Raw genomic sequence first — 11,499 nt, 5'->3', positions numbered from 1 at the left:
AACCTCCGGCGCCAGGCCCTCACTCGATGAATCCTTGAGAACCGGTAGAGGGCTGGGTTCCATATGTAGAGGCCTACGTGGTTCCCATATGTGTAAAGTCCACAGTATAGCCTCAGAGCCCGTGTTTCCCCGACAGACTTCTGCCATTTCCAAGAGGGTTACAATCACGTCTAATCTTCCATATACACCTAAACAGATGTTCATATGTGTAAGTGCTTCCGAAACCTCCTTCGGGAAGGATGGGGCTTCCGCAACGTTACTGTTCCAAGTGGAAGGGGTACGTTTTCCCAGTGTTATCCAATCTCACTGAGGGGGTAGTGCTATGACAACAGTGACTGGTCTTCTTGTAGCGAGCCCCGGCCTACACCACAAAGAAGCACAGGCGGCTCGCACAGGACACTGGAAGGGGCAGCATCCATGGCGCTTTGGTAGGGATCCCAATTCGTCGGTCACGACGTGACTCGTAGTGACCGACTGAAAGGGAACGTCTCGGTCTACCACCGCCGAGCGTCACCGGCTCGGCTCCTCAGCGAAAACCTGGTCTGTGTTGCACCGGCTGCCTTTTTATGCTCACGCTGTGATCAGCGGCAGCTGGATGCAATTATCGCATGCCAATATGCATTGGCTCGTTTGGTTTACATTTAAAGTGGATTGGTCTCTCTAAGCGAGATCCCAATTCGTCGCTACTAAATACTGAGCATTTTTCAGTTTTTCTTTTTTAATAAATTTGCAAAAATGTCAACAATTCTGTGTTTTTCTGTCAATATGGGGTGCTGTGTGTACATTAATGAGGAAAAAAAAATAACTTAAATGATTTTAGCAAATGGCTGCAATATAACAAAGAGTGAAAAATTTAAGGGGGTCTGAATACTTTCCGTACCCACTGTACATAACCAAGACGTTAAGTATGTGTGGAAATATTTAAACCACGTGTGTTACAACTAACACCTCGTTATTTTGTGCCCCGCACTCCTCCTGAGACCCGGAAATTGAAACCCAAAAAACAATTGATTTTTTTAAATCACCAATACATTTTTAGGTTTCAGGTTTTTTAAATACCAAACGTTGTATAAAGATTATTCTTAACTATGTTTTGAAAGATATAACAGAATAATTTGATATACCATTTTGCTTTATGCAGTATTTGTGTAAAATGGCCATAAGAGGGTTTTTCCATTGTGTACAATGTATCTATACACTGTATCTAATTTGCATATTAATGTGTTCTTGGGGCAACATGAAAAAAGTTTAATAATGGGAGTAATAATTGGCAAGATTTTCATAATAATATCTAATATTTCACTGGAATATTGAAATATAATTTATTTTTCTTTTCATTTGTTGTGTCTTCTAAAATGTGTAATAAACATGCTTTTAGTCCTGGTGTCCTCTACAGTGGACATTAGGGGTGGAACGGTTCAACTTACTCACGGTTCGGTTTGTATCACGGTTTTAGAGTCACGGTTTCGGTATGGTTCGGTATGTGCTATGTTTAGGCAAAAACTATACTGTCAAATAAAAATAAAGAAAATAAGAATAATCTATCTAACTACAAGCAACAGCACAAATAAATACAATAGAGTAAAGATACAAATAAAATAAACAGTGATTTTCAGTTTTTTTATTAGTTTTCAGGTACAGAAATTGAATAAAGTAATGAAATGTAAAACAGCATTGCATATTTGACTGTATAAATTAAAGATGAATCTTTATTAAAGTTAAAAAAGCTATTCAATCAAGAGCAGTGAGTGATTTCTTTGTTGTTGCTGTTTGATTAATATTAAAGGGGTCATATTATGCAATTTAAATTTTTCCTTTCTCTTTGGAGTTTTACAAGCTCTTGGTGCATAAAGAAGATCTGTAAAGTTGCAAAGACTAAAGTCTCAAATCCAAAGAGATATTCTTTATGAATAGGGTTGGGTATTGTTTTTTTTTTTTCCGATACCGGTGCCAAATCGATACATTTAAAACGGTTCCGGTGCCTAAACGGTGCCTGAACCGATACTTATATAAAAAAAAATACATAAATAAAAATTCCCAAAAAAATTATGGATTGGCCATGAGGTATTCAGCCAATCACAACGTACTGGATAGCTGGCCAATCAGCTTACACCTTGCTTTTCAGAACAATGAGCTTTGTAAAAATCGATGCCATGCGAAAGGAGGGGCTTAGAGGAGCAACAGTAATGTACATTATGTGGAAAATTATTTGTTTTTTAAACCTTAAACTGCATAGACACATTGCATTACACCAAATACACAACATAATGTTCTTTTTAGCATAGTCATATGATCCATTTAAGAAAGTGCAGTCACTTTAAGAAAATGCACTGATCCAGTGCACTGATACATACGTTCAGACTGCTATGTCTTCTATAGGATACTTACCAAGACGGGCATTTTGACATAATATTTGTGTGAATTTGTCGATTTAAACACAATACTTCAGAGAGATCTTAATATTTGCGCGCGTTGGTTCTGAGGCGCGGGTTTAGTTTTTTTTTTCCATCGCTGTTGTTGTAATGTATTGGGAAGCCAGAATGCGCATCCATCAACAGAAACATATATTAGCCGAACCCTGTTTGTTTTACGTGTTATTTATAGCAAACCATATTACAGATGCCTTGTCAGATTTAAGTTGAACTGCGGTCCTAGTGCGTGCCGAACCGTGTGTGGAGAACCGTATGGGTCGATTTTTTTTCCGTGAACCGTTCCACCCCTAGTGGACATGTATGAAATCGATGTCCTGTTTCATAACCGAAAGTCATATTTTGATTTGAAACCCCATAACATTTTCCTGAGATGTTGATTTGTGACCAACAGTTTTAAAACTTAGTCAGATTGAAATGATAATTACAAAATATGATCATATTTCCAATAAGAGTGTTACATTTGATCACTAAACTAATGTCAGCCATGTTTAAAGACCAAGGAAAGGGAGTGGTCATGGTGAAACGTCCAAACATTTGATATCTCTGAAAAGCCCTGAATGTGCTCCTTACAGGACCTCCACACTTAAAACTGTGGCATATATGGTCTCTGAGAAATTCACTATATTATAATGTCCACTACAGAGAACAAAAGTCTATTCCTGGGTCCCAGGATGGTATAGTAAATACTAGTTGTCTATTTTACTACAGTAGTTATACTCTATATTGGTAATTTTGAGTGCAATTTCTTTTGAAATGTTTTATCTAGTAATTATGGATGTAAATCCCGCAACCTTTTGGGTTACGAGTCCGACTCTCTAACCATTAGGCCACGACTTCCCCTGTCGTGAAATGACATGTCATGAAAATGTTATGAAAGATCATTAGTGAGAATATGTGGGGGAACCTTTTGCACAATATATAACATTTTACTTAAAAACAAAACAGTGATACATTATAAATATGGTTGTCGAAGCCATGTTTGTAGCTGGCCAATTAGAAATGTTTAGCATTATATGCACTGTTGTCCTGCAAGTGTGTTTAATTTATTAGTAACTGTCAAGGTATAACCTTGTAACATGGTAAAAAAAAATTTTAAAAATATTTTATATATATTTTTTCTTTAATGTAGTAACCATTTTATAAAAGTACTAACATGATTGAGGCTGTGCTGTGTGTATAGTTAAACCTAAAAGGCGTTGTTAGGTACAAAGCTTAGGGCAGCTCCCATAGCTGTTTTTTATGCTGCATAGCATCAGTTTGTTACATCGGGGACTCTAGCACTAGATATCTTCTAGCACAAGAATTCGCTTATTGGAATAACATTTTAGTAAAATGTATGTATTTTATATGTAGTAACTTATATGAATGCAGTAAGACAGTCAAGGTTATGCTGTATATTGTAGTCTCGACTAAATGGGTTACAGTCATACAATTCTGCAGGATCAGTCTGAAAACGTTTTTAGTCATGACTAAATTTTTTAGTCTTCTGTACATATACATGCAGTATGAGCACACATCAGTTGAATTCTATAGTTAGTGTGGCAAGTTGCTGCTGCAGACAACTGTCACGAACATTTCAAAACTAAACCATTTCCACTAAAATAAAGGAATCACGGTTTGCTGAGTACACAATTCATTGCTTGGTGTCTGAATATTAAAAACACCCTGCTGATATAAACATTATAGCAGGCATTATACAGGTTGCCACATTTCAGTGTTGTACAATATGTACCATATTACTGGCCAGCCTAAATCTCTGCTTTAGTTCTTCAGTCACACAAGATCCATGCCATGATAACAGTGACTGGGAGCCTGAGTGAATGTTGACCTTTTTTCACAGTCCACAAATGGCTTCATCAGATACAATATTTTTTGACAGCTTGGCTGCTGACTTATTGTTATGTCTGCATGATGACTTAATAATCACACATCACTTCTGCCTTTTTTATTGTGTGTGTGTATTTTATATGGATTACAGTTCATGCTGTGATTTGTATATGTATACATGTATATTAGGGGTACAACAGTTCTCGGTAAAAAATCGAACCGTACCGTTCTCCACACACGGTTCGGCATACACTAGGACCGCGGTTCAACTTAAATCTGCCAATACATCTGTAATATGGTTTGTTAGAGTTCGGCTAATGCATGTTTCTGTTGATGGATACAAATTCCCAATACATTACAACAAGAGCGATGAGAGAGAAAAAAAATACAATACGTGGACAAACCAGTCACTCTTTAATTAATGCGAGTGCTTTATGCTGGAATAACTGTCATTTATGCTGTCATCATGTGTTGATAGCGCAGGTGAGACCTGAACAGCACATGTTGCTATCTGTGTTTAAACTAAACTCATTTAAGCCTTGCCAGTTTAAATATTAAAGAGCCAGAAGACATGAACTCGCGCGCGCAGTGAGAAGATTTGTGTGGTCGCTCATCCGAAGCACGTGAACCCGCGTCTCACAACGCCACACCGAACCGTGACTCTAAAACCGTGATACAAACCGAACCGTGAGTAAGTTGAACCGTTGCACCCCTAATGTATATGTGCACATTCATATGTGTACACTAGTAACAATAGTAAAAATGTTTAGTTTTCATTTTTTACTCTGTGATTTGTACTGTAGGCTTAGTTTGTAGCTTTTCGGTATTTTTTTCTAGTTTCATTTATTTATAATAAAATACAAAGATATAAAATACATAAATATAATTAAATATTAATATAAATCTATTAATTTGTATTGCTGCCAAATTGTGCTCAAATCATTATATGAGATGAAGTGAATATGTTCCTACACCTTTAGCTGTTTTTTTGTAATATATAATATATATAATTGTAATATATATTTACAATAAATTATTACAGTTATGTTTTGTTAATGTTCTTCCCAATGATGATCCTAACAAAAAGTTCTATATTGTCCTACTGTTGGACCTGCCTTAGTTACCTTATCAGGGTAAACTATTTCTAAATTTGCTAAGTAGCCCTGTAACAATGTGGGATGTTTAATCAAGGTGGGTTTTAAAGGCAGGGTATGTGATTTTTCAAAAACACTTTAGAAAACTTATTCGGGCCGAATAGCAAAACAAACTTGTAGCCAATCAGCAATAAGGGGCGTGTCTACTCGTGATGTGGAGGAGAGAGCTTTCAGTGCATGGGACGGACATTAGCCGAGCCGAGCGACAGAAAGATAGAGATGGCGGATAAAAAAACAAAAGAGGAAAACGTCTGCTGAACGATAAGGCAAGAAGTAGGATCCGTGTAAATATCGGATCAGCTTTCCAGCGCGGGAGAGAACTCAAGGAGCGGAGGCCTGCAATCGGACGCCGAGGTTGCTTTGTTTCTTCTCAATAGGTGAGTAACACCGTGTCTACAACAGCTAAAGTCTGCCTACACTGGACGCGATCAAACGACCGTTGAAAACCATTTGAAATGTGTCAGCACGTCATAAATAGAACCCGGCAGCAGTTTTCTGTCGGGATTTGTTGCGCCGCGCCACTCACGTCCGTAGACACGGTGTAACATTGGTTTTGCTTTGTTTCACAGAACTAAACGTTGCCTGGGTTGCGTACGTATATGTGGGGCGGAGCTATCAAAATAGGGGCAATACCCTTTTGGGGTAGGGGCGTGTTTGTTTTGGTGATTTCAAATATCAACATTGGCTACCAGAAATCACTTACTCTGCCTTTAAAGGTAAAACAAACTGAAATTCTCATTTGTTTCTAGTTACTCATGATTATCACCTGTTTTTTTATATATAGTTTGTTGTATAGCTTGCTTTGCCTTTATGCATGTATAGCCCTGTGTTTTCATTTGTATTAGTCGGTTATCATTGACACATTGTGTGGTTTGTGTGAATACTCTAGCGCTCTCCTTCATGTTTGGTTTATTATTAATAAAGATTGTTACTTTGGAAAACTCCAGTGTCTGGCTAGCATCCACATTGTTACAAAGCTAGCAGTGCCTTAGCAACCAACCAGAGCACCAGAGCAACCTCAAAAATAATGTTCTACCAACTACTCAAGACTATTTACAAACTCCATAGCAACACTATGGCAAGCACCCACAACACCCCAGCACAAGCAAGCACCACTTATATTAAAATCTAATTCCCTGTGTTTCTCAGATTCACTCATTGCATCAGTCCCTCAGAGACCTGCAGAGTGATCAGCTTCGGATTGGTGATGACATTGATAGAGAGATCAGGAGAAGAAACAGGTACTTTAATGTTTCAACCTGTCCAAAAGCTTCTTGTTTATTGCTGATAATACATAGCTTGTGTGAAACTGCACATATACACACTGTTTTGTTCTTTCTGCCCCTCAAAAGAACTGATATAGAAACCAAGAAGACACTGGAGAATCTTGCAGGCCACATAAAGGCATCACAGAAAGAAGAACCCGTAAGTGCTGCTAATTTTACAGTATATAGCTTGTTGTGTTCACTTTTATTTCTTTTAGCTGATGGCTGCCTGTGACCAGTTTTCTTGCTTCCTGTAGTAATGAAATTGTTGTGCTAGGCTTAAATTAGGACCTCTCTTCTGTCTTGCTGTAAGTAGAATACAGTTTCTAAGGAGACCTGTTGTACAGAACATGATATACGGAATAACAGCACCTTGCTCCAGCTGAGCAGGGCTTAAGATTTAATGAAGGTCCAATAGCACAACAGAGTCAGTTTTGACCTGTGCTATGTGTCTTAGGTTTCGTTACGGGTGGAGAGACGTCTACAGGAGATTGAGGATGAGATGCGCACAGGACGGCAGGTGCTTTCTGAAAGACATCACAGAGAGAAGCCAAAAAGCATGTCTGGGGAACTGCAGGAGGTAGGGACTAATGCAAACTGCATATTGTTATTTATTTGCTAATATTTTAAAGGGGTCATGTCATTACAGATAAAATTTTTCTTAAAATTCTGAGTTGAAAGTCGTTGATGTACCTTGTAATTATACTGTAACTTCAGAACTCAGAGTCCAAAAGGTCCATTTACGTAGAACCTGACACTCTGCAAGTCTTTGCGAAGAATCTCATTGTTTAAAATGAATCGGCGGCTGAAGTTTATCCAGGGACAATGATCATTGTAGTCAACCTCCCCCCCCATTTCAGCATGAATTGTTTTGTAAACACAGCACAATGCTTTTGAAGGATGGTTTTGTGAAGCCCATGTCGTAATGGAGTAAAGCACTGTTTTTCATTTCATGAGGCATTATGTCAAAATACAGACTGTTATTTGACATGTTATTTGAAGTTTTGATAAAAGGTTTTAGTTTAGAAAACTAGTGTGTGTATATATATATATATATATATACTGTTTATATATATACATACACATATGATATGGCCTCTTGAAGATGGATTTTTGTCGCAACACTCACTTGCTGTCATTTGTCTCTGCATTTCAGCTTAATGTGTTATCAGGGAGAAATCATTGTTAAAAACAGTGATCTGACAGTAACTTTAGAGCAGGTTCATGCTGTGCTCCTACCAGCAGGGGGCAGTATCTGCCTGTGTTTGCCTTCCATTAACAATTGCCCTATTTATCTGAGAGGTGACTGATGAATGGAGCCTAATTTGCATCTTCTCTCCATTGCAGTTTGCTAATGAAAAGGCAGTGCCTTAGGCCTAGAGAAATAATGCATTTGTTGCGAAATTACGAGAAACAAACAAGACAAGCAAATCAGGACAGATAAACAAACACTTAGTCACCAAAGAGCTGTTAAGAAAAACATTGTGCTGCTCTTTTACACACCCATATAATCAAGACCGCTGTTAGAGCAGTGAATGATGTCACTGCAGCATTTCACAAAGTGATTTTAGGCTAAGGAATGCTTCCTCAAAACACATACCTAACATAAAGACTCTTGCTGCTCCCAATTCGCATACTATCCGTCCTAAATAGTATTCAAAAATAGAATTAGTATGTCCCAAATCATAGTATGTTTAAAAAAAGTATGCCAAAGATTTCCGGATGGTCTACTACTTCCGGTTAGAATTCGAAGTGCAGATCGATGCACACTCTCACTAGGCCTGTCACGATAACAACTTTTTGTTGTGCGATATATTGCCCCAGAAATAATTGAGAGAAGCGATATTATTGTCATTTTAAAGACGATTTTATGCCACTGAATATATAATCATAATGTAACAGCATAATACTGCAAGAAGGCGTACACACTTCCGAATGACAACAAACTTTTAATTTTTAAGAATATTTAGATCATGGAAATTAAGTATCAAAATATTAGATACCTTAAAGGGGTCATATGATGCTATTTCAAGTTTTCCTTTCTCTTTGGAGTGTTACAAGCTGGGGCTCTGTCTTTACATTTATTTTGAAAGATGAAGCTCACGATTATGGTAAGGGGCGTTACATTTCCGACGAGTGCTTGCGGTGTTCGGCCAATCACAATGCACTGGGTCAGCTGGCCAATCAGAGCAGACTGCGCTTGTCGGAAGGAGGGACTTTGTAGAAAATGAAGCGTTTGAGAGAAGTGGGGCATAGAGAACCTACAATAATTATATTTACAGTATTTGAAGTATATATTTACAGTATAGCACCTCATGACTACACCGCGTTATGTACGAGAAGCTGCAAAAGACACCGGTGCAAGTGGAACGTAGAAAACATGGTGACATTAATTTAAGTAAATATAATGGGCGATATATTGCGCCACCAAAAATTATTGAGGTCATGTACATATATTGGGCGATAAGTCGATATATTGATTATTGCGACAGGCCTAACTCTCACTGCGTTCCATTTGGAAGGGCTCATCCCAATGCCCTAATCCCTTCAATGGGTTTACCCTCCGGAGTGAGAGCTTCAAAGGGTTAAAGGGTGTAGGGGACCAAACAACTGTTTCTTGAAGTGCCCTTCTGCGTCATCATCACGTGCCCACACGGAGGCGCCTTCATCATGCAAAGAATCTGCGCAAAGGATCATGGGAGCCCGAAGTGTCCATCAGTTGTACCCTTCGAAATCCTTCATTCCGAAGGGCCCTTTGAAGTGGCCAGTTTTGAGCACTTGGGTTTGGAATGACCCTTCAATATGGTGGCCATGATTGTTTTCACTCCGAAGTGCCCTTCGGAGGGCGATATATCCCGTTTGGAACGCACCAACTAATGGCTAATATTGCCCACAACACATTGCGCGGTGAGGATTAGATTAGAACTACAAACACGCATAAAAAGTGTTAAAAACTACAAACATGGCGGATATACGTGACCGACGGACAGGTAGCGAAAGGGATTTGAGTGATAAATAATCAATGTCTAACCTGATGAAAAATATTAATTAAATGTTATCCATGTTATATTTCATCTGCAGCAACACTGTGAACTTTTATAATGATACGTTTGGTCATTAACTTTTAAATGCATCATTATGCAAACATGAGCCGAGTTCTCGGCATGATAGACCCTTGACTAGCAGATCAACGTGCCTCTTCATTTCTCTCCAATACGGTAGGAAATCAAATTAAACGAAATGTGGAGGATGTTAACTGCGACAAGATGATTGACAGGGCAGTTTAAACAGTGACAGAATGCATGTAACGAAGCAACAGAGCGTCCATTAAAGAAGCAGCTATGACGAAGTAGTATGTCCCAAAGCTTGCCTACTATTCTTCTATATACTCAAAAGTATGTACTTTTTCTTCACAAAAGAGTACATGCTTTTAGGGCATAGTATAAGTAGGCGAATTGGGACGCAGCAAATGATTCAATGGCATCAGTTGCATTGTTTGTAGCTGGGCGGCACCTTAATGTGAATTTTTTTTAGTTGTACTCTGTCTATGATAAAATGAATCATATTAATTATGTTTCCCCTTCTATAATTATGCATCTCACTTATAGTTGTCATTCCATTGATAAATAGCATTCCAGCTGTTTCTTACAAAAACACATTCAGCAAATTCATTTTGTGCTCCATATGCATGCTGGAATCACACATGCTGGGTTTTCGCATTAAATGGTAATGGCATGTGGCACATAATATATGTTAGTTACCATTACAACTTAAAGGGTTTTACTTTAAAATCTGACAAAGTGAATTAAATGTACTCCAGTATAAGTTTGCCCAGTTGTTTTTCAAACTCAACTAGTACATTTCATATAAATGCAATCAGTGGTCTACTGAATACTAATAAGTGGTGCTTTTTAAGGCAAGCATGATACAACTGCTTATACAAAGGTTTATGGCTTTGGAACAAACCCTGTGGCTTTAATTACTGACAGTCAATATACAGTATAAGCAATTTAATTTTTGTGGTGCTTACGCTTTTTGTGCTCTAGACAAGAATGAGTTTGAGGAGATGTTTTTGCATTACATTTCTACACAATCAGAATTGTGATATTTAATTAATTAATTAATTATTATTATTATTTTTGCTTAATGGAAAATAAAACGGGTGAAAAAACCCCAGTAGACTTAAGGCCGTTTCACACTGAGCGCGATATGAAAAAGCGAGGCGAATCGCCGACGAATGTTGCTTTCACACCGAGCGCAAAACAATTGATTGCCTTCTGCTAATTCACGCCTGCACGCTAGGTGGCGCCGATCAAGCCACATTTTAAAATTTATGTACGTTAATTATTGTTTTTACTTAAAACCCACTTTAAACCATCCTCGAGTGCTTGTAATAACTTCCGATTGTGATCTATAGTTGATGTTGATTCTATAATAGGCAGACAAGCACTCTTTGCATGTTTAATAACGCCACACTGCTTATTGTCATAAACATCCTTCATTGTTATAAAAATACCATGAGCTACAAACAAAACACATACAGAAAATATATTGTCATAATCATAAGTCTATTTGCTTTCATATCTGAAAGATGCTCTGACTCGCACACGTGGAAGAAAACAGACACTCCAGATCACATAATTCAGTGGATAATTAATAGAAATTATATTAAGAACATGTGAGAATAAATCTGTTCTCAGATACCAAAGATAACAAGAACTTGTCATCCACTCTCTTCTCTCTCAGGATACTACAAACACCGGTTTTCGAAACAGTGCCACCACTCTTTGACTTTTTGTGCAACAGCAGCTGCTCCACGCA

The 11,499-nt window shown here is 38.0% G+C and overlaps 1 protein-coding gene across 5 annotated transcripts in view; it reads left to right on the top strand.

Moving 5' to 3' along the window:
• LOC107747955 (centrosomal protein of 128 kDa) overlaps positions 1-11,499 on the top strand; it is a 65,524-nt gene that overhangs the window by 8,639 nt on the left and 45,386 nt on the right. For all 5 annotated transcript variants that reach the window (XM_016562590.1, XM_016562588.1, XM_016562589.1 and 2 more), the window contains exons 6-8: positions 6,563-6,654; positions 6,766-6,838; positions 7,136-7,258. In XM_016562590.1, coding sequence (XP_016418076.1) covers positions 6,563-6,654; positions 6,766-6,838; positions 7,136-7,258 — 288 coding nt within the window. The remainder of the gene's footprint in view (positions 1-6,562; positions 6,655-6,765; positions 6,839-7,135; positions 7,259-11,499) is intronic.

Source organism: Sinocyclocheilus rhinocerous, unplaced genomic scaffold (assembly GCF_001515625.1).
Source record: "Sinocyclocheilus rhinocerous isolate Xijiao unplaced genomic scaffold, SAMN03320098_v1.1 scaffold769, whole genome shotgun sequence".
In the NCBI taxonomy this organism is placed as follows: domain Eukaryota; kingdom Metazoa; phylum Chordata; class Actinopteri; order Cypriniformes; family Cyprinidae; genus Sinocyclocheilus; species Sinocyclocheilus rhinocerous.
Note: the sequence above shows the minus strand (reverse complement) of the source record. Positions and strands in the feature narration are given on the sequence as shown.